Source organism: Dipodomys ordii, unplaced genomic scaffold (genome assembly GCF_000151885.1).
Source record: "Dipodomys ordii isolate 6190 unplaced genomic scaffold, Dord_2.0 Scaffold42, whole genome shotgun sequence".
Classification (NCBI taxonomy): Eukaryota; Metazoa; Chordata; class Mammalia; order Rodentia; family Heteromyidae; genus Dipodomys; species Dipodomys ordii.
The window spans coordinates 9,833,292-9,855,470 of NW_012267258.1; the positions used below are offsets into that span (position 1 = coordinate 9,833,292).

General features: G+C 40.0%; 1 protein-coding gene across 3 annotated transcripts in view; it reads right to left on the reverse strand.

Annotated features, from left to right (window-relative positions):
* Lrrk2 (leucine-rich repeat kinase 2) overlaps positions 1–22,179 on the reverse strand; it is a 126,093-nt gene that overhangs the window by 17,205 nt on the left and 86,709 nt on the right. For all 3 annotated transcript variants that reach the window (XM_013018814.1, XM_013018813.1, XM_013018812.1), the window contains exons 39-43: positions 21,505–21,605; positions 16,120–16,310; positions 10,001–10,161; positions 2,154–2,324; positions 1,139–1,239 (exon numbers count right to left, since the gene is read on the reverse strand). In XM_013018814.1, the coding sequence (XP_012874268.1) occupies positions 1,139–1,239; positions 2,154–2,324; positions 10,001–10,161; positions 16,120–16,310; positions 21,505–21,605 (725 nt within the window). The remainder of the gene's footprint in view (positions 1–1,138; positions 1,240–2,153; positions 2,325–10,000; positions 10,162–16,119; positions 16,311–21,504; positions 21,606–22,179) is intronic.

The window sequence follows — 22,179 nt, forward strand, 5'->3', positions numbered from 1 at the left end:
TTAAAACTCTATTCATAAAATAGTACCCCCACATGAATGGGTAAATGGTTATTTGTTTAAAATACTGTTTATTAAAAAGTACCCCAAAGTGAATAGGTAAATGTTTGTTTCTTGTTCTTTTTTTGTTTTGTTTTGTTTTTACATATTGTGCTACTACTAGTGCTTGAACTCAGAACCTCAAAGATGTCCATTCGCCTTTTTGCTCAAGACTAGCACTTTACCACTTGAACCACAGCTCCACATCTGGCATTTTTTTGGTTAATTGTAGATGAGAGTCTCATAGACTTTCTTGCCTGGGTTGGTTTCAAACCATGATCCTCAGATCTTAGCCTCCTGAGTAGCTAGGATTACAGGTATGAGCCAAGTGTGCCTGCCTTGAATGCTTACTTACTAGACAGGTGCTCTATCACATGATCCATACCGCTAGTACCATAGGGAAGTTTTTTTTAAAGACAAGACATACAACCTCAGAAAATTTTAACATATATAACCAAGAAAGATTCGTATATCATTGAAATATCATTTTCTCCTGTAATTTAAAAGCAAATAACCCAATAAAAAATGCATTAGGCTAGGCACTGTAGACTCATGCCTATAATCCTACCTATTCAGGAGGCTGAGATGTGAGAATTGTAGTGTGAAGCCAATCTGGGCATGAAAGGGTAATGAGACGCTTATCTACAATAAACTACTCAACCAGAAGTGGAACTGGGGCTTAAGTGGTACAATGCTGTCCTAGAGCAAAAAAAAAAAAAAAAGCTCAGGGACAGCATTCAGGCCCTGGCACAAACACACATCAACAAAGACACAGACACAGACACAGGCACAGACACACACACATACAAATGCACTAAACTATGGACAAGCATTTTACTGATGAATCATATATATTAATAGTAATCACAGAAAGATATACAAACATTTCTAGGGTATTGTCTAATTTTTGTTTGTGTACCAGGATGTTAGTTTTGTCTTATAAACATTCTGCATTCTGTGTGGGTATATGTTTATTTATGTATTAGAATATATATTCTAATACATATATATATATATACCACATGTATATACTATATAGGATGTTCTGTACAATATATTAACAGATTGATCATAAGAATACCTAGGCAAAAAAAAAGAATACCTGGGCAGAAGTAGGCCTTTCCTGAGGGTTTTCTTTCAAACATTTTTTAATTAGCTTCTCAACCATAGGCCATGGGGTGCACCCATATTCTTTGACTGGATCTAAAACATTAAAAACATCATGGTAGTATGCTAAATAAATTAAAAGTTATTTTACTTCCTTTCAAGGTTTACTAGAAGTCCAGACACTACACAAAAAACCTTGATCTCTTGTAATTTATATTAATTGTAAATGTACCTATCACAAAATTGATTTCGATAACTTGATCTCCACTAGAGACAACGAAAAGATGACTTGTCATATATAAAAGAAACATAAATATGAACTCAGCAAAATAAAGGAATTCCATTCCATTTTTACAATTAAAATAGATATAATACTCTTGCTGAAACAATACTCATACTTCTATGAAAATATTCAAAAGAAGCAGGTGAGTCCAGCACTGGTTGCTTACACCTGTAATTCCAGCTACTAGGGAAGCTGAGATCTGAGGACTGTAGTTGAAGCCAGTCTGGGCAGAAAAGTCCATGCGATGCTTCCCTCCAGTTAACCAGCAAAAAAACTATAGGTGGAGGTGTGGTTCGAGTGAGAGTTCCATGCTTGAGCAAGTAATGCCAACCGATAGCGATAGCATAAGGCCCTGAGTTCAAGCCTCAGGATGAGCACAAAGAGATGAAAAGGAGAGGGAAAACAAGAGGGGAAGTGAGAGGAAGACAGAGAGGGAAGGGGGAATGGAGGGAGAGAGAGAGAGAGGGAGGAGAGGAGTACTGAAAAGTACTTCTTAAATGCGAGAGAAAGCAGACAATAAATTTTAAATGCTACTTTGGCAAGTAAAGTAATGGTCAAGTGTTGTAGGACAAAGTCCTACAATTTCCTGAGAGCCTGTGACAACTATTCCAAATGAGGTTTTAACTCATCAAATATTTATTTACCAATTCTTGAATATTCATGTATAAATATTATTAGAAATCAAGCTTCCATTCCTGCATATATGCACAGATAAAACAAAACTTACCAGGTAATTTTCCTTGCAGGGCTAATTCATCAAACTCATTTGGAAACTTCAAACCTTCTACTATTCTACCTCCAGCTGTCAAAATGTCATAGAGTAACAGGCCAAAGGAGTAAACATCAGCCTGCTGGTTATAAATGACATTTCCTCTAGCAACTTCAGGTGCTCGAAATCCTGAAAGGAAGCATATACAGCGATCAGTATGGACAAGACCAGGCCTGTACATCCAAGGAGACAGATACTCAGGATCTGTGTTATAGAAGGAAATCAGGAGATATAGTTCAAGTGGAGACCCTGTCATCTCTCTAAGGAAACACCTTTGCCAAGTCAGCTAATCACTTTGCATGAGGACATCTCAAGCCAAGGTCAATCGTTAAGGTTAATTATGTCTTTCAGTCTTTAGTCTGAAGTAAGGATAAACATCCAGTGATAAATTATTGAGTACAAATTCATAATTAAAGAAATGAAGCTTTACAGGAAAAATGGTGTATAATTTCCTATTTGTCTTTCTTTATGCTGGCCCTGGGGCTTGAACTCAGAGTCTAGGTACTGTCCCTGAACATTTTTGCTCAAGGCTAGTGCTCTACCACTTGAGCTGCAGCTCCATTTCCAACTTTTTGATGTTTAATTGGAAATAGAAGTTTCACAGACTTTCCTGCACAGGCTGGCTTTGAACTGTGATCCTCGGATCTCAGTCTCCTGAACAGCTAGGATTACAGGCGCGAGCCATTGACACCTGGCACAATTTTCTTATTCCTAAATAATAACTATTACCAGTACAGGGCATTAAAAACATAAAAGGATGGAGATTTCTAAAGCTCATTTCAAGTCACTCTAACTCAACTAAAATTCCAGTGCCTTAGCTATGTCCAGAATTTAGGGCTCCATTCCACCCAACAAAAAAATTGAAACAAAAACCACAATTAATAGAAGGAGCTTGGTGGTGAGTACTTACCTAGCACTGTACCACCAATTTCCAGCACCACAAAATATATTAATTAATTAATTAGCAAAAAAAATCAAAGTCTACTCTTTAAGGCATATCCCTAATATTCTTTTAGAAGGAACTAAAATAAGAGATAATCCAAAACAAGAGATAATTGAAAACAAGAGATAATTTAAATTCCTCAGGAGAAAAATGAATAATTTCAACATTATTGATAAAGTTAACAATCGCTAACAATCTAAAGAACTCTAAACATCAAAGAAAAATGACTCAATAATATATTTGATGCAGTAAATTAAACATCATTTATCAGATGTCAAGCTATAATATAAATAAAATGAAAATATAGGATTTAATTCCACGTAGAATTAATTATTTGTAGAAAAAAATCAACTGAGTTAATTTTCCTGTGATGTCACCAATACTGCACAAACTAAAATCTTTTTTAAGAAAATACATGTGGATATATTGAGTTAAGTCAAAACACAATGACTGTAGCTAAATTTCAAAGGTGGTCCATATTCATATTCGAAGAGAGTAGAACAAATAGTTCATACTTGATGAGTCTAGCTGTACTGTATATAGGCTACATTGCTGTTCTCTGTTCTTTTCAGTTTTCTCTAGGCTTTATTTTTCAAATGAAAAAGTTGATATGAATCTTATATAGTTGAATACTAAAGAGAAATATACCCAAAGGTGATGATGATTTATATCAATTTTTGTATTTACAAGTTTTGTTTTACAATCAAAAAAATCCAATACTTCTAGTAATTTAAATTTGTAGCTAGGAGAATTCAACAGTATATGAGTTCATGGCCTGTAAGGAACAAATGACTAAACTGAGACACAGGTTTATTTAACCAGAGTCTACCAGCCAAAGGTGAAGTCAGGCAGTCCTCTTGGTTGAGGAGAAATGTCAAAAGGATGGAGATGACAAATTTGAATATGATAGTCTCCATCGTACTAATTATTAACATCCCAACACCACTCAAGAGACAGATAGACAGATATAATCCTGGAAGGTGGATAAATAAAGATTGAGACATAGAAGATAGATGATAGATTAATAGATGATCAATCGACAGATAGGATAGATGAGGTGATAGGCAGCTAGACAGACAGACAGATTGGTCTAGATGATAGGCTGATGTGTGTGTGTGTGTGTGTGTGTACAAAGATAATATGGAATACATTCATTTAATAGTGCTATCTATTACTTATTATATTAAGCTACTGATACAGTATTTTATTTCTAAATATATTATGCATTTCCATTGAATCAGGACTTTTTTTTTCTTTTTTTTTTCATTGTCAAGATGCTGTACAGAAGGGTTAGTTACACAAGTAAGGTAATAAGTACATTTCTTGTCAAACTTGTTACCCCTTCCCTCACTTTTTTTCTTTTGTTATGGTTTGAGTATAGCTTGTATCCCAAGGGATCATGTATAGCAGTGTTCAGAAGGGCCTAGATGTAAAAGTCACTGAAGATGTTCCCTAGAACATCTTCTCTCCCCCTCCCCTCCCCACCCTCTTCCTCTGCCCCTTCCTTCCTGGCTGCTAGGAACTGAGCAGTCTCCTCTTCATCCACATGCTTCCCACCATGCTACTCTGCCTCACTTCAAGTGCAAACCAATGGAAACAGTTGACCATGGATGAACATTTCTGAAAACATGAAACAAAAATAAACCTTGCGTCCTTCTAAATGGATTTTCTCAGAAATTTTGCCACAGCAATGAAAGCTGACTCACTCACCTATATAACCATCACACCTTTCTCAAAAACCTAAACCAATGAATTCTAAAGAGAGTCCCAAGCAGGTCTGCCAGTGACATGATACAAACACATCTCAATGGCTGTCATTTCTATTGCTACAGCAGTTCATAACTATTATCCAGAACATATCATCTGTGGCACATAACCACAGATGGAAGAGACTTTTTCTTTTACCAATGGTATATATCTTTCAGAACTATTCTGGTTGTCTTCCTAAAACCAGAGATACTATCAGAGTCAAGGGTACTTAAAAACCAAGAGCTACCTGCCCATTAGCTAGTTCATTAACAGTCTTTATGCTTACCTTCTTAGAATTTAAAAAGGGATTTTAGAGGCTGATTTAAGTCTCATTCAATCATTTATTATTCATTCAGCACACTAATTGGGTATTTATTATACAACGTACTATTCAAAGACTACTAAACTACTCAGTGTCTTTCTTTCCTTGATAAATTCGCTATTAGAATTTGAAATCATAGGGTCATAGAGGAAGAAGCTCAAGAGGTCAATTAGTCTAATTTCTAAATTCTCATCCACTGCACATCTCCATTTATAATAGTTTTCACCCCTCTGGCATCAATGACAAACGGGAGTTACCCTCCAGGTTTGGATTTTTTTTCACATTTGATTCAGAAGGCAATAAGAAAGATGATGGTAAATATACAGAAAGCATTATTTACTTCAATATGGAAATGCTTTTAACCTTCTTGCTTCTTGCTTCCAGAATTTTGTTTAGAGTGTGGGAAGATAATGTTATTCATACATTCAGAAAATACGTAAATTATGATACCCTTTAAATGATTTCTTAAAGTCATTTACTGAAGTTCCTATGCATGACTCCATTAGAAATTTGCTCATTAGTGCCTCATAGTATTAAGTGATAGAGTCTGTTTAGTACTTTGTTTAATAAATTATTGTCAAATGCATGAATAAATGGAGAGAAAGGAAGGATAGCATTTCTTTGCAGAAATGTCATAACAATTACAAAGTTAAAATATTTGGGAAGTTTTTCCAATAATAAGTTTTAGATTAAAATATCTTAGAATTTTTTTCAAAGCCACCTATATTTTAACAAACAAGAAATAAATATAGAAAGATAAACAAGTCAAGAGAATGAGAAATTTATGAGTTAAATTTGAGAAGATATAAACTGGTATAGAAACACCTGTTTCATTTCTTTTGTTCTTTCCAAGAAGTATGAATACAGTCCAGTGCAAGAATAGATAATGTTTAGCTCAAAATTTTATATGTGTGTATGCTGACACTGGGACTTGAATTCAAGGTCTAGGTGCTGTCCTTCAGATTTTTCACTCAAGACTACCACCTGAGCCACACTTTTGCTTCTGGTTTTTAGCTGCTTAATTGGAAATGAGTCTCATGGACTTTCCTGCCCTGCCTTGGCTTTGAACAACAATCCTCAGATCTCAGCCTTCTGAGTAAGTAGAATTACAGGCTTGAGGCACCAGGGCCTGGCAAGGATAACACTGTATTTACCCAAAGATAGCTGCATTTGCATAGATGTCCACAGAGTTGACACCACTAGTCAACTTGAGTTAACCACACAACTCTCACAGGACTGGAATGACGAGGATCCATTGTTACAAATGCATTTCCTGTTGAAATCATCCTGTTGAGTTCAGGTTGAAACTCTCCAAACCACTTAAAATGGAACTCCTTCATCCATATTTACCCCTGGACAATAGAAGGGCATCCAACTACAGAGTGGCCCTGGGGAGTAACTGAATTGTTTCTGCCTTTGGATCCCTGGCTGTGGTGGTACTGGTCTGGGAGATTTGCTTTTAGGCTGCTTAGTTTTGCTTCTTGTACTACCCTGTAGGCATCTCTAACATTCTCTAGTTCTCTGTCCACAGACAAGGAATTGTCAACCTCAGATCTACCTCAGCAAGTCAGGAGGATTGGGTAAGCTAATCAACCTAGGCAAAGGGTTCAGGAAGCACAGCCTGACTCTTTGATCATGTAACCATCGCCGTCCTCTCTCAGAGACCTTAGTTTACCCAAGCTCACAGGCTTGCCTAGCAAAGTAGAGAAGGCACCACAGCAAAGAGGTGGGTAAAGGGCACAGAAAAGAGTCTAATGAATACATGGACTTTTGTCTCTGTAGAAGTTTCCATAGGAGACTGAGGAAAAAAAAGGAACGTCCATTACAGGAACATCCAGTAAAAGGAAAAAGACCCAAAGACAAGAGGTCCTATGGATAGGGGCTGTTTACCCAGAAAGAATTGCTTTAAGGAAGAAAAAGTTGGGTGATCATCATTGTTATGGTAGTGACAGGTAGTTTGTTTTACAAAAATTGCGACATTACAGGACTGAGAACGCTAAAGTGTTTTAAGAATAAAGATAGCAATAATAGAGCTAGGCCTCAGGGGTTCATGCCTGTAATCCTAGCAACTCAGGAGACTGAGATCTGAGTATCAAGGTTTGATGCCAGCATAGGGAATTGAAGGTGTGGCTCATGTAGTAGAACACTAGCCTTGAGCAAAACACACACACACACACACACACACACACACACACACACACACACACACACACTGTTTTAAGCAACCTGGGAAGAAATGAACATTAGAGATTTGTCTTGATCTCTATATTTGTGCAACTTAAAGTTGATATTGGAGATTATAAGGAATCAGGAACAAAAAGCCAGCACCAGACAGGGAAGTCCTTGATTTTTGTTTTTGTCAGTCATGGGGCTTTAATTCAGGCCCTGTCTCTTATCTTTTTTGATCAAAGCTAGTGCTCTTCCACTTTGAGCCACCACGCCACTTCTGGTTTTCTGGTGGTTAATTGGAGATAAGTCTCACGGACTTTCCAGCCCCAGCTGGCTTTGAATGGCGATCCTTAGATCCCATGAGTAGCTAGGATTACAACTAAGAGCCACTGGGACCTGGCTTCCTGACACTCTCATCTCCATTTAACCAGGCAAAAAAAAAAAAAAAAGCTGGAAGTGGAGCTGTGGCTCAAGTGGTAGAGTGCTATCCAGACTTCAGCCTCCTGAGCAGCGAGGATTACAGGTGTGAGCCACCTGCACCTGGCTCAACTTCTGACTAGTTAAGAAACAGTCTGAGCCGGGCGCTGGTGGCTCACGCCTGTAATCCTAGCTACTCAGGAGGCTGAGATCTGAGGATCGCGGTTCAAAGCCAGCCCGGGCAGGAGAGACCGTGAGACTCCTATCTCCAATAAACCACCAGAAAACCGGAAGTGGCGCTGTAGCTCAAGTGGTAGAGCGCTCGCCTTGAGCTGAAGAGCTGAGGGACAGCGCCCAGGCCCAGAGTTCAAGCCCCATGACCGACAAAAAAAAAGACTCAAAAAAAAAGAAACAGGCTGAGACCCCGAGTTCAAGCCCCAGGACCAGCAAACACAAAAAACACGCAGGCTGGATCTTAGCTGACCTGGCCCACTAAGGGGACAAATAGAGTTCTAATCTAGAAGCACACAGGTCATAACTACAGAGATCTACTGTCCCCCTAAGCCGACAGAAAATTGTTCACCTGGTAAACACAGATTCTAGGCTGGGAAATGCCAGGGGATAAAATATCAAGACCCAGCTGAGTGGTCCAGCCCAACTGAACATCACCTGATAGTAGTGAGCAGGCCTTCAAGAGAAGATCAGAGCTTTGAGTCCACTTTTTCCTAGGTGGAAGTGTAGGAGGCCTATGGAATTTATCCCCATAGATGGTAGTAGTTCCTATAAGATAGCTCTTATTTCTTTTGATATTTTTGTACTTAAGTTGGATAAATAAAAATCTCTTCAAGGACATATCAGAGTTACATATGACCTACAGGAGAGACTATAGGAAATACTTCTGGATTCAGTTTTCATTTAGATTCAGTTATTATGTTAATTATGTTAGCCATAACCTTACTAAACTTCATGTTTTCATTTTACAAATGAGAAAATACTAATCAACTCTCAGACATGGCATGGAGAGAGAAAAGATTTTGTCTCTAATGCTCCCAGTATGGAGCTTGGCACACAGAAAGTGTCCAAGAAATAGTAATTATTTTTTGTTCATATCAAACAATCCAGAGATACTCCTAGCCAGAGGATTTATTCTGAAGTGTTTATGAGAAATGTTTTGCTTCCAAGATACATCTATTTAAGACAAAAGGGAAAATATGTATTTGGAGCAAAAATAAAACCAGGCACTGGAATCTGGGGTACCTGGGGCCATTTGCTTATGTAGGCATATAAGTTGGCAGCGAAGAGAATAAATCAGAATTGTTTTATACAGTGAGATATTCTCTAGTATATTTTCTTCCATCTTACACATAGAATTGTAACATGAAGATGACATCAAGCCATTGTAACTTTATTTACAAATAAATGTTTAGCTTCCTTAGAGGTATGAATAGATGGATGACAACTTTTTTTTAATTTGTTCATTTATTTGGGTTTTTCTTGTTTTTAGCTACTGTGTCTCGAGGGGGGGTACTGCTTTTATTGTATTTTTATTATTATATTAAAGGAGCTGAACAAAGAGGTTATGGTTCCATAATTAGCTAATGAGTATAATGCTTTTTGGACAACGTTACCCCTTCCTTTGCTTTTCCCCATTTTCCCCATCCCATCCCCGCCCATACGTTGTGTAAGTCATTTTTCACATAGTGTATATTGAATACTGCAATTGCATTGGCTCACTTTTCCTCCCTCCATTCCTGTACCCCTCAGATGTCAATCTTGATTTCTCTTCTCAGCTCAAACTGAAATCTGAAAAACAGTTCATAGAGAACACTGGCTGTGTGACTGTTTCTTACTAGTCAGAAGTTAAGCCAGGTACAGGTAGCTCACACCGGTAACTCTAGCTACTCTGGAGGCTGAAATCTGAAGCTCTTAGTTCAAAGTCAGACTAAACAGGAAAGTCCATGAGATTCTTAATCTGCAGTTAACTACCAGAAAGCTGGAAGTGAAGGTATGGCTCAAATGGTAGTACCAGCCTTGAGTGAAAGGACAGTGCCTAGGCCCTTAGTTCAAGCCCCAGTACTGGTACGTACACAAAAGAACTCAATGTGATGGTCACCATTACTAAAACAATAACTATCTCTTCACAATGTAAGTCACATCTGAAGACACTGGTTGAAGAGAGAAGCTGCAAGGAAATGTCTCTCCTACCCGGTGTTCCCTCTGACGTCTTGATTCCCATTCTGCAGCAGTACTGAGCGATCCCATAGTCAGCAATCTTTGCAATGATGGCCGCATTGGGATACAGGGTAAAAAGCAGCACATTATGGGGCTTCAAGTCTCGGTATATAATCATGGCCGAGTGCAGGTATCTACAGAAAATGCACAGGAAAGCTTATTAGTATGTAAGTCAATTGTAATATGATGGTCTTTTTACAAAACAACAAATAATTTCGTACTTTGATCTTGCACATTGAGAAATACTGTTCAAGGAGGTCAAAACATCCAGTTCAAATACTGCAAAGCCCAATTATGCTTTGAAAAAAAAATGGATAGGGCTTCATGTGTGAGTTGTTGAAGCTTTAGGATATAACCACTCCAGGTAGGATTTTAGGTGTGAGCCACCAGCACCTGGCTTAGTTTGGATTTACTTAAAAATAACTAGAGCTAGGCATCAATGGCTCATGCCTATAATCCTAGCTACTCAGGATGCTGAGGGCTGAGGATTGCAGTTCAAAGCCAACCCAGGCAGGAAACCCCATGAAACTCTTATCTCCAATTAACCACCAGAAAATCAGAAGTGGTGCTGTGGCTCAAGGTGGTAGAGTGCAAGCCTTGAACAGTGGTAGAGTGCTAGCCTTGAGCAAAAGAACTCAAAGAGTCCAGGCCTGGGTGCAAGCCCCAAACCAACACCACAAGGAATCAGCTAAAAACTTGGGAGACTACCTTGCTCTTTTTCTCTTCCATCAATAAAGTGATGACATCTGTGCATTCCTTTCTCATCTGCTGCCCCATTTCTCTCTATTTAACCTGAAGCCGAGGTCTATAAATCTGAAGATGGTTGAAAATGCACTAAAGTGATATTTTCCCCTGGTTGCCAAGTAATAAATTTTTCTCTGTCCTTCACCATGTCTCTTTGTTTGGTAGAAAGTCCTGGGACTCCAGGACTTTGTACCTGGGGTCTAAAAGATTGGTGTCAATATATCAGCTATATTTGTGATCTACCTTAAAAGAAAATTTCCTCACAGGGCTCAGTGGAGGTAAATTTCCATCCTTTGCTTGTGGGATGATGTCTGGGTGTAGATGGTAGCCATACATATTTACTCCCTAGTAAATTTACTCCATAGTACACATAGTACCACTCACTGCTGTAAGGACTCAGACCAGAGGCCGTGATACTCAGAACTTTCCACTGCAGAAAGGCCCAGAGAACTTGCAGCATTTCATCACATCACCCAATACAGAAGCGTCTTTCTCCAGGATGTAGTTAGGTCTATTTGTTCTGGTATACATAGTTGACATTGGGTCTATTCGTTCCAATATACATATTTTTGGCTAATAAAATAAATGTGGTAATAAAGTTGACCTTCACAGTAAGTAATGAGCTTGAGAGAAACATTTACCAAAGGCTTTACTGAAAAGCCATTAGCTACTCTTACCTAACTGAAGAGAAAAGCTGAGAGATTAAGAATAAAAGAGTTAAAGCCAATGCATGTATCATTGAACAGCATCCAAATCCTTCCTTCTGCATGCGTCTCTCAGGGTATTTATAGAACAGTCTCCTTCAGAATACTTCCAAAAGACTGACAAAAAAACTGTAGTTAAGTTTAATTTGAAATAATGCAGGGAGACAGAGATTCTTTAAGGAGGGTTAGTTATATTGTTCAACTACAGAATTTAATCTTTAAAAAGCCCATTTTAAATAGCCGTTTCTTTTTGCCAATATGTGGGGTTGAATTCAGGGTACTGTCCTTTAGCTTTTTTACTCAAAACTGGCACTCTACCACTTGAGCCACAACTCTACTTCTGGCATTTTGCTGATTAACTGGACACAAGTGTCTCATGAACTTTCCTTTCCAGGCTGGCTTTGAACTATGATCGGCAGAGCTCAGACTCTTGAATAGCCAGGATGAACTCGGTGCCCAGCTTTAACAGCTTTTAATAGCTCTTCATAATTGAAAGTCAACTTCCTTATCCAAATTAGAATTGCTCTAAAAATAAAACAGTTCATTCCTTTAATGTGTTACTAGTAAGCATTAGTGAGGACCAGTCCCCAAGGGATGCACTGCTACCTTTGTGTCTCTGCTCTTGAAGGTCACAGTCTAGAAGAGCCATGTGCTCAGTATTTCACTGAAGCAGGAAGAGAACAGCACAGAGGTAGACAGAAGAGCTGATTCTCTCTCCAGACTGAGTTTCAACCTTAAGCCCAACCTCCCATCAGTATCTAATACTAAGTTCTATGCAGAGCAGATGCAAAACCACATGTAGCTAGTCACCAGTGGCTCACGCTTGAAATCCTAGCTACTCAGGAAGCTGTGGTCGGAAGCTAGTCTGAGAAAGGAAAGGTCCTTGAGACTCTTACTTCCAACTAATAAGCAAAAATCTGGAAGTAGGGCTCAAGTGGTAGATCTCCAGCCTTGAGCAAAATAGCTCATGGACAATGCTCAGGCCCGGAATTCAAGCCTCAATACAGGTATAATAAAATAAAATAACCGTCAGGTTTCCGAGAACTAGAATTAAATTGTTTCAGGGATGAAGTTATTTTTAAAACTGTTTTCTAAAAGAAGTACATCAAGTACATCACTGAGCACTCAGTATTATATGGAAGAATTAGGAAAAAACTAAGACCTGCAGTCTGTCAAATAAAGTGAGCTAGATGTGACACAGAGGAGCCTGACCACAAGCTCCCCCTCGTGTTCAAAAATAGGTATGTCGCCTTAAATCCTTACATCCTGATCACTTATTTGTTTTGGGTAGTTTCCGGACCCTTCCAGGAGAAATCTACTCATTTAAATCAATGAATCAATTAGAATCTCTAGAACTTACTAATAACTATATCCTCTGGATTTGGCTTTGGTTGTGAGGGGGGGTCTATGTTTTTCTTTTTTATTATTTTAATTTTATTGTCAAGGTCATGTACAGAGGGGATACAGTTACATAAGTAAGGTAGTGAATACATTTCTTGTCCAATTTGTCACCCTCTCTCTCAGTTTTTCTCCCACTTTCCCTCCCTCCCAGCCCCCCCCAATTTGTACTGATTAGATCAATTCCAATATATTGTCTTGTGAGTATTGCTGTTGCATTGGTTCCCCTTTGTCCTTTGTCTCACCATTTTCTTGTTCCCCTTCCCTTCCCTGATTTAGATAAACATATATACAGTACCCAGGGTACCAAAATTAAATACAGTGACAACAGGGGATAAATCATCAGTGGGAAAAACACAAATGAAAAAAGAAATCACGTAGTACATTAAAAACAACAACAAAGAAAAACTATGTCTGTCTTGGAGTTCATTTCACTTAGCATCATCTTATATGGCCATATGTACCTAACTATTGAGCTATTCTGTTTATCTGCTAAGATTATCCTTGATGTATACTAATTATTACAAATAAGGAAAACCATGAGACCTATGTTTCTTTGGGTCTGGCCTACTTCACTTAGTATGATTTTTCCTTACATATGGGGCAGTGTCTTTCTTTCTGATGGAAACATAGCATTCGTGTGTGTGTGTGTGTGTGTGTGTGTGTGTGTATCTCACATTTTCTTGATCCATTCATCTACTGAGGGGCATCTGGGTTAGTTCCATATCTTAGCTATGGTAAATAATGTAGCAATGAATATAGCTTTACTATGGCCTTGTTTGTGGTCATTTGGGTAAATGCCCAGAAGTAGAACTGCTGGATCATAGGGTCTCTGTTTTGCTTATCATTCATTCCATGTACATTCTAGATACTGCAGGAAAGGCCTATTCACAGCCTTGCAGAGGAGTAAATCACTTCCGCTCCATGGATCCCATGTGCAGTCTCTGTTTTCCTTCCTTTCTCTTCACCTCCTCTGCCTCCCTGCCCACACCTATTCTGTGAAGACCATTATCCCAGGTGCTGAAGTGATAGGTAATATAAAGTTCTGGTTAGCATGGCACTTAGCAACTGGCCAGGCACAGGTGACTCAGGCCCATAATCTTAGCAACACAGAAGGCAAAGACCTGAGGAGCATGGTTTGAAGCTAGCCCCAGCAGAAAAATCCCGGAGACTCTAATGTCCAATTAACCACCGAATAGTCAGAAGTTAGGCTGGAGCTCAAATGGTAGAGCACCCGCATTGAGTGAATAAGCTAAGCTCTAGGTCCTGAGTTTAAGCCCTAGTATTGGTGCATGCGTGTGCCTGTGTGCGTGCACACACATACACCAAAAGTCACATGCTAGAGAGACATGGGTCATCAGAAACATAATCAGAGACCTGAAAGAAAATTGAGATGGGTGGATACCTGGGACTCATACATTCCTGGCTGAGGTCCAAGTATAAAGCCTCTGGAATATTCAGGAACCTAGGGATATACATAGTGACCACTGTAACAGGATGTGAAGGGTTAAGGATAGGAAAAAGACCTAATTCCATTCGAGGTTAGAAAAATCACTCTGGCTGTGTGAAGTACAATCTTCACGTGTTTATTTGTGTGTGTGTGTGTGTGTGTGTGTGTGTGTGTGTGTGTGTGTGTGTGTGTATACTAGGATTGAACAACCTGGGTACTTCCCCTAGGTCTGTCACTCAAGTTTGGCACTTTTCCACTTGAGCCACATCAGTACTTACAGCTTTTGGCTGGTTAACTGAAGGTAAGAATCTATTGGATTTATCTGCTGGGCCTGACTTTTGAACCAGGATCCTCAGATTTCAGCCTCCTACTTGGCTAAGATTATAGGCATGAGCCACTTGTGCCTAGCTTAAGTATAAACTCTTCAACAAGATAATAGAAAACACAGGGGAGCCAGTGAAGCTATGAGGGATGATAAGCTTTGATTCCGGTGTGAGTGAGGGAACTTGCGCGAAGTAAATGCTTGGTGGTACATTTCAGTGGCAAAACTAAAAAGGTTTTCATACAGGTCAGGTCTGACATGGGAGAATAAGACAGCACGAAGCCTGACTCCAAGCCCAGACCCGTGGGTGACTGGAGATGGGGAGCCCTAAGGCTGGAATATCGAGAGTTTAGCTTGGGAAGTTTTCAATGAATTACAAAAGTCCTTGTAACTTTTTTCACATTACATTTTAGTCATGGAGCTAGATCCCTGTAATCCCAGCTACTCAGAAGGCTAAAATCTGAGGATTGAAGTATGAACCCACCCTGGAAACAAATCCAAGGAACTCTTATTGCCAATTGACCAGCAAGGAGGTAGACGTGGAGCTGTGGCTCACGCAGTCAAGTGCCAACCTTGAGCAAATAAAAAGCCAAGAGAGAGCGAGGGCCTGAGTTCAAGCCCCAGTACTGGCAACAAAATAAGTTTGATTTCCAGACATACAAACCAAGTGGGAACCAGAAAGATAAAATGACAGCTACTACGTGTGTGAAGCTGTCGGTTCTCTGAGTCCTATTGCTTCCTAATACCAGAGCTTTTCAACTCTACCCCACTGCTTTTCAAAGGCTCCATCTAGCATCATGTTTCAGGCTTGAGTCAGATTTTGAGACACATGCATTGTGAGGCAGGAGAACCCACTGCAAATCACTCGGGTCCCCTTCCAAAGTTTGGCCTCATCTTCCCTTATTGGGACTGTCTAACTGATCCTTTCCTGGGTACTTGGAAGCCTGGTCAACATTTTAGGGGAGGAGGTCAGCCGAAGGTTAAGATCATGAATACCAGAGCAGGACTCCTGGCTTTAAATTCTATTCTAATCAGCCATGATTAGACAGCTACACTGTCGTGTGTGTGTGTGTGTGTGTGTGTGTGTGTGTGTGTGTGTGTGTGAAGTTCTGACAATTGAATGCAGGGCTTTGTACTCTCACTTTTTTTTGCTCAAGGCTGGTACTCTACAACTTGAATAATGACTCCACTTTTAGCTTTTTGCTGGTTAATTGGAGATAACAGTCACTCAGATTTGTCTACTCAGGCTGGATTTGAACCGAGATCTTCATTTCTCAGCCTCCTAAGTTAGCTAGATGTGAGCCATCAGTGCCTGGTTTGTCTTCTTACTATTATTTATTAAATTACACACGTTGATGGAGGAAATAGTTTTTACTGATGTGATTTACAACAAACTCTGAATAGAATTCAATATCAACAGTGTTCTCAGCACGTGAGAGTAAGGTTGCCATTGCAAACATCAGGACCACGTTACCTCAAGCCATCAGCCACATGAAGGGCGATCCTGTGCTGGAGAGTTCGGGTGAGGCTGGCTTTGTCCTGCTGAAGCAGGCGATCTAAGGAGCCCCTGGAGGCCAACTCCATCACCAACATTCGAGGACGAATCCCAGCTGCCAGCAAAGATATTAAGCTGGGGTGATGGAGGTGGCAAAGCACCACCAGCTCCTGCAAAAGTCCAAAACCAAAAAGCTGTCACCACAGTGGCGGCTCTTAGCTGTTTCTTCCTCCCTTCTCTCAGGTATATGGACGCTGAGACCATGGAGTTCTCTGGCTGATTGGATTAACGTACACTTCCTGTGTCTTCTCACCATTTTCAATAACATGCCGCTTGTTTTGAAATGATCATCGCATTTTATTTTTGTGTTCTGGTATTGGGACTCGAACTCAGAGCCTGGATGCTGTCCCTTAGTTTTTTCACTCAAGATTAGTGCTCTACCACTTGAGTCACAGCTCTACTTTGGACTTTTTGGTGATTAAATGGGAGATAAGAATCTCAAGGACTTTCTGTCCAGGCTGGTTGTGAACTGCGATCCTTAGATTTCAGCCTCCTGAGTAGGATTACAGAAAAGAGCCACAAGCACCTGGATAATGATTGCATTTTTAAGTTCTGTTTTGTGTTTCCTTTTCCTCTGCTTTTACCAGAGCACTAAATTCAGGAATGTTATGCTCAGGTGGGTATGCAAACAGGTCCTTTCAATTTTATCTACTAAGTTCTAGTTAGAGAATCTATCTTAACTCAGGATGGTGATCGGCCAATATTAATCAACCCCAACTGATGTGCAGAATAAACCCTATCACTGCCAAAGCTTACTGAGGATACTTCCTAGATCCAGAAGAAAATGGGGTATGTGTTCCCCCTAATCTTAGATGAAAATCCAACAGAACTCCATGAACTGGTTCCAAGATAGTTCCCACATCTCAGCTGCTTTGGCCTTCCATTCTCAGCCTGTACTCAATCCCCAACACATGGCCAACTCCATCCAGCCTCAAGTTAATTGCTCTGGTTGACCCCTTCACATGGCTGAAGGCTTCTTGCCACTCAGATCATAGTTTAGAGGCTAAGATGCTAAGATGGAGCCATAAATATGGCTAAAGTAATCCTGAGCTACAAGAGGAAGCAGAGCTCCCACTGCAACTTAAACAGAGCTGCTCTCCAGCCTAAAATTCCTTCTCTAGACCTGGAAACAAAAACCCATGCTAAGTGAAGTGCCTTAAGCCTAGAAAGACAAAGAATTCACATTTTCCCTGATATGTAGAAACTAGAACTAATTTGTAAATAGATAAGTAAACACTTTGGGGTTGTGTCCAAATGTATGCAAATGTATTAACTGAAATATGATAGGTTCAGGGGAAAACTCAAATGATGTAATTCCTCAGAAAGGCTAACTCACAGTCCAACAAAATAAACACCAGGAATTGAATACCTGAAAGTGGGAAAATAGGATCAAGGGGAGGGGGAGGTAGACAAATGAAGAGAGGAAGGGAGGAGAATGCAGTCATAAAATTCAATGCATAGCCTACAAAATTAAGAAAATTGAGGGAAGGGCTGGGGTTGGCAGGATGGGGGAGAATGATGAAAGGGATGACATGGACCAAGATGCTTGTGTTCACAATCTGCTTTGTTGAATGGCAATTCCTTTGTACAACTGCTTAAAGATAATCAAAACATTATTTTTTTGAAACTCCTTCTCTAGATTCCATCATGTGACACTATACACTTCTTCATGACATTGTTATGTTTGAATTCCAAACTCACTATATTCTGTATATTCCCCTTTACCCAGAAGTGATAATGTAGTGGAAATTGACCCTTTTCTAGAAAGGGTAGATTGTCTAGGCCCCATTATAGGAGATTACACTTTCTTTTATGGTGACAGTTTTTTAATTTCATAGGAACTTGATTCTCTTCTCCACTCTCCCTTATTCTGAAACTGTAATTCCACTGGAATTTACCCCTGATCTGATGTTGAACTGAGTCATGTTTTGGAGCTGTCACCATGCAGAAGAAACTCTGCTTCCTAACCACCAGCTTCGGAGATGAGAAGCAGCTGTGCCAGCTGCATTTACCAGGAGAATTTTGCAAGCTAAAGAAGAAAAATTGACTACCCTAAAGATTTTTCCAAGAATAAAGCTTCAGACTGTAATCATATTTGCATAATAGATAAAATCCTACCACCCCCTAATTAGCTCAGTTGGTTAAACCTTATGAAACCAGGTCCAGCTAGCACTTTGTACTACTGTAGGCCAGTCAAAAGCCTAACCCAGTTTCTACACTGGAAAAGCTACTCATTGATGTTTAAGAGAAGGGTATAAGAGCATATATCAGATCTTCTCCAATTCATGACTACTATGGTTTGAACCCAGGGCCTTGGCATTTGCTCACCTTGCCTGCTTACAGCTGGTACTCTAGCACCTTAGCACACTACCAGCCTGAACTTTTATTTTGGAAATAAGAGTTTCTCAGACTGTACTGCCCTGGCTGGCTTTGAGCCTTGATTCACCTGATTTCAGCCTCCTGAGTGGCTAAAATTCCAGGCATGAGCCACCACCAGGCACCTGGCTCCCTTTCTTTTCTCTTCTCCATGTCTTAAAGAAGCAGCACATTATGCAAACTCTATTTTTCCTGTTTCTTCTACCATTTCCTTAGAGTGCTTTACAACTTATGTACTAATCAGCCTTGCATAGATTCTTAAGTGTTTGCTCTTCATCAGGATTCTCCAAGCCACACCCTTACAAAATCTGAAATATATATTAAAAGCTGATGAGTAAGGCTAAAAAAATCGATTTGTATTACAAATTACTTATGGTTGGAAAGAAATTATTGAAGATTTGGCTCACAGACTTGCCTCCATGTTTCATTTTATTTCTACAACTGAAGCATGACTTTTGTTATTATTCATCAAAAACACCACTGCATACTTTATGCACATATAATTTTTTTCATTATTAAGACTCAAATATTATAACTACATTTTTTAAGTTTCCAAAGATTCTCAAGATTGGGTCACAAGAAATTTTTCTTGATAAAACAAAAAGAATAAACAGCCAGGTGCCAGTGGTTCACACCTGTAATCCTAGCTACTCAAGAGGCTGAGATCTGAGAATCACAGTTCAAAGCCAGACCTGGCAAGAAAGTCCTTGAGACTCTTATCTCCAATAAACCACCAGAAAACTGGAAGTGGCACTGTGGCTCAAGTAGTAGAGCCCTCACCTTGAGCTGAAGAGCTGAGGGACAACGCTCAAGCCCAGAGTTCAAGCCCCACAATCAACAACAACAAAAAAGATAAACAGAGTATAAAATATAGTTGAGTTTTGAAAAAAAGATGGCAGAATTCAGATTGTTTTATCTCCTCCTCGTCCTGGCTCTCCTCAGTCCTATGGTCAGCAAAGACTAAGGAAAAGGGGAATAAATAAAGTTCCACACATAGAAGGGAGTCATGACTACTGAAGGTTGTCTATTCCTCCCTCCGTTTTTTTTTTTTTTTGCTGTTGCTGGTCATGGGGCTTGAACTCTGGGCCTGAGTGCTGTCCCTCAGCTCTTCAAATCAAGGCTAGTGCTCTACCACTTACGCCACAGCACCACTTCTGGCTTTCTGGTGGTTAACTGGAGATAAGAGTCTCATGGACTTTTCCTGACAGGGTTGGCTTTGAACTCTGATCCTCAGATCTCAGCCTCCTGAATAGCTAGGATTACAGACATGAGCCACCTGTGCCTGGCTTCTTCCCTCCTTTTTATTTTTTATTTTTTTTGCCAGTACTGGGGCTTGAACTCAGAGCCTGAGCAATCCCTTAGCTTTTTTACTCAAGACTGGCTCTCTACTACTTGAACCATAACTTTACTTACTGTTTTTTTTAATTGGTTAATTGAAGATCAGAGTCTCCTGGACTCTCTTGCCTGTGCTAGCTCTGAACCAGGATCCTCAGATCTCAGCTTTCTAAGTAGTTAGACTTGCAGGCATTAGCCAGCTCAGCTTAACATTTCTGACCTCTAATCAAATTAGTGGTGTCAAACATCCATTAGATTTGTCCTTTTGCTCTTAAATACACAGAAGTCATGCTCATAAGAACAAAAGTCATTATCACTGTGAACCAGAAGAAAAAACAAGAAAGATAAATGTGCATCCGAAAGAGGGACCTAAAGACAAAAACTTGCTAGTTGGTTATTGTGGAGAAAGAACCATGGAGTGGGGAGGGGGAGTGAGCAAGCAAACAAGCCATGCCCCCTGGGCACCAGTGGCTCAGGCCTGTAATCCTAGCAACTCAGGAGGCTGAGAGGCTGAGATCTAGGATCACAATTCAAAGCCAGACCAGGCAGGAAAGTCTGAGAGACTCTTACCTCCAATAAACTACCAAAGCAGCCAGAAATGGAGCTGTGACTCAAGTGGTAAGGGTACTAGCCTTGAGGGAAAAAGCTCAGGGACAGCATCCAAGCTCTGAGTTCAAGCTCTAGAACTAGCATACACACAGACAGACAGACAGACAGACAGACACACACACACACACACACACACACACGGCAGCTTATAGGTCTCAAAAATGTACCTATGTAAGGCTTTCCATGAGAATGCTGCCTAGCTGCTGGTCCATGCTGTCATTTTGAATACAAAGCTTGCAAAGTCAATAAAGACTGGTGGTTTGTCTTCAAAAAATTTACATCACATTCAAGTATCACAATTATAGATACTTCCAAAATGCTGGGGTTTTTTTCTTTTAAAAAAATACTAGAGGGCTGGGAAGGTGGCTCCGTGGTAGAATGCTTGCCTTGGATGCATGAGGCCCTGGGTTCGATTCCTCAGCACCACATAAGCAGAAAAAGCGGAAGTGGCGCTGTGGCTCAAGTGGTAGAGCTCTAGCCTTGGCTGCAGAGCTGAGAGACAGCACCAAGGCCCAGAGTTCAGGCCTCACAACCAACAATAAATAAATAAATACTAGAAATAATAGATTTTACTCCAAAACAAAGGACAATGTGAATGTGGAATTTCTTTGAGTTTTTAAAAACCTTTTTCTGTGCCAATGGTGGGCTTGAACTTAGGACCTCACACTGTCATTTGGCTTATTTTGTGGACTCTGTACCACTTAGCCACAGCTCCACTTCCAGCTTTTTGCTAGTTAATTAAGAGTTAAGAGTCTAATGGACTTTCCTGCACAGGTTGGCTTTGAATCACAATCCTCAGATCTCAGCCTCCTGAATTGGTAGGATTACAGGCATGAGCCATTAATGTGGAATTTCATAACAAAAGTCACGCTTTTGAGGAAAATGCAGACATTATTTTTGCATTTTCACAACTGAATACAAACGAAGAGTTCCAGGAGATGAATAAGGTCTGAGTTCATATAATAATAATGTTGGATTTCTTACTTGTCGTAACAGCCTAAGTGATGTATGTTTATTAAAAATCTTCACAGCCACTTCCTCACCTTCATAGGCTGCTCGGTAAACAGATCCAAAACTGCCATCACCTTTTGAAAAGAAAGAAGGCAATGTAATTATCTGTTGCACAGTTGAAAAACCAGAGCCACTTGCTTTCATGGACTCAGATTCCTTCATTGTTCTCCTGCTTTCTACCCTGCCAGTGAAGGCACATCTAAAGAAAGACCTTGTGCCCAACCTCTATCTTCCCTTCGTGTGTCCCCACCCACTCCTATGACTGTATCTATTTATTGTTACACACAACTGTCACTTTGATTTTTTACCAAGAGCCCCAAACTGCCTCCTAAACATTATTATATGTCCATTGCGTTGGTGAGCTCTTCTAAATCTCAGTCACAGACCTTCAGAGATCACATCCCTGGTCTTTGCTCAAACTACTTTTCCTTCCACCTCCCCTATGTCTGGTGAAAAACAAAAACATCTTTTAAGGTCATTCTGATGCTAAAAATGAAAGACCTAAGCTAGGCATTGGCGGTTCATGCCTTTAATCCTAGCCACTTAGTAGTCTGAGATCTGAGGATCAACAGTTTGAAGCCAGGCTGGGCAGGAAAGTCCACGTGACTCTTATTTCCAATTGACCACCATAAAAGCCAGAAGTTGATA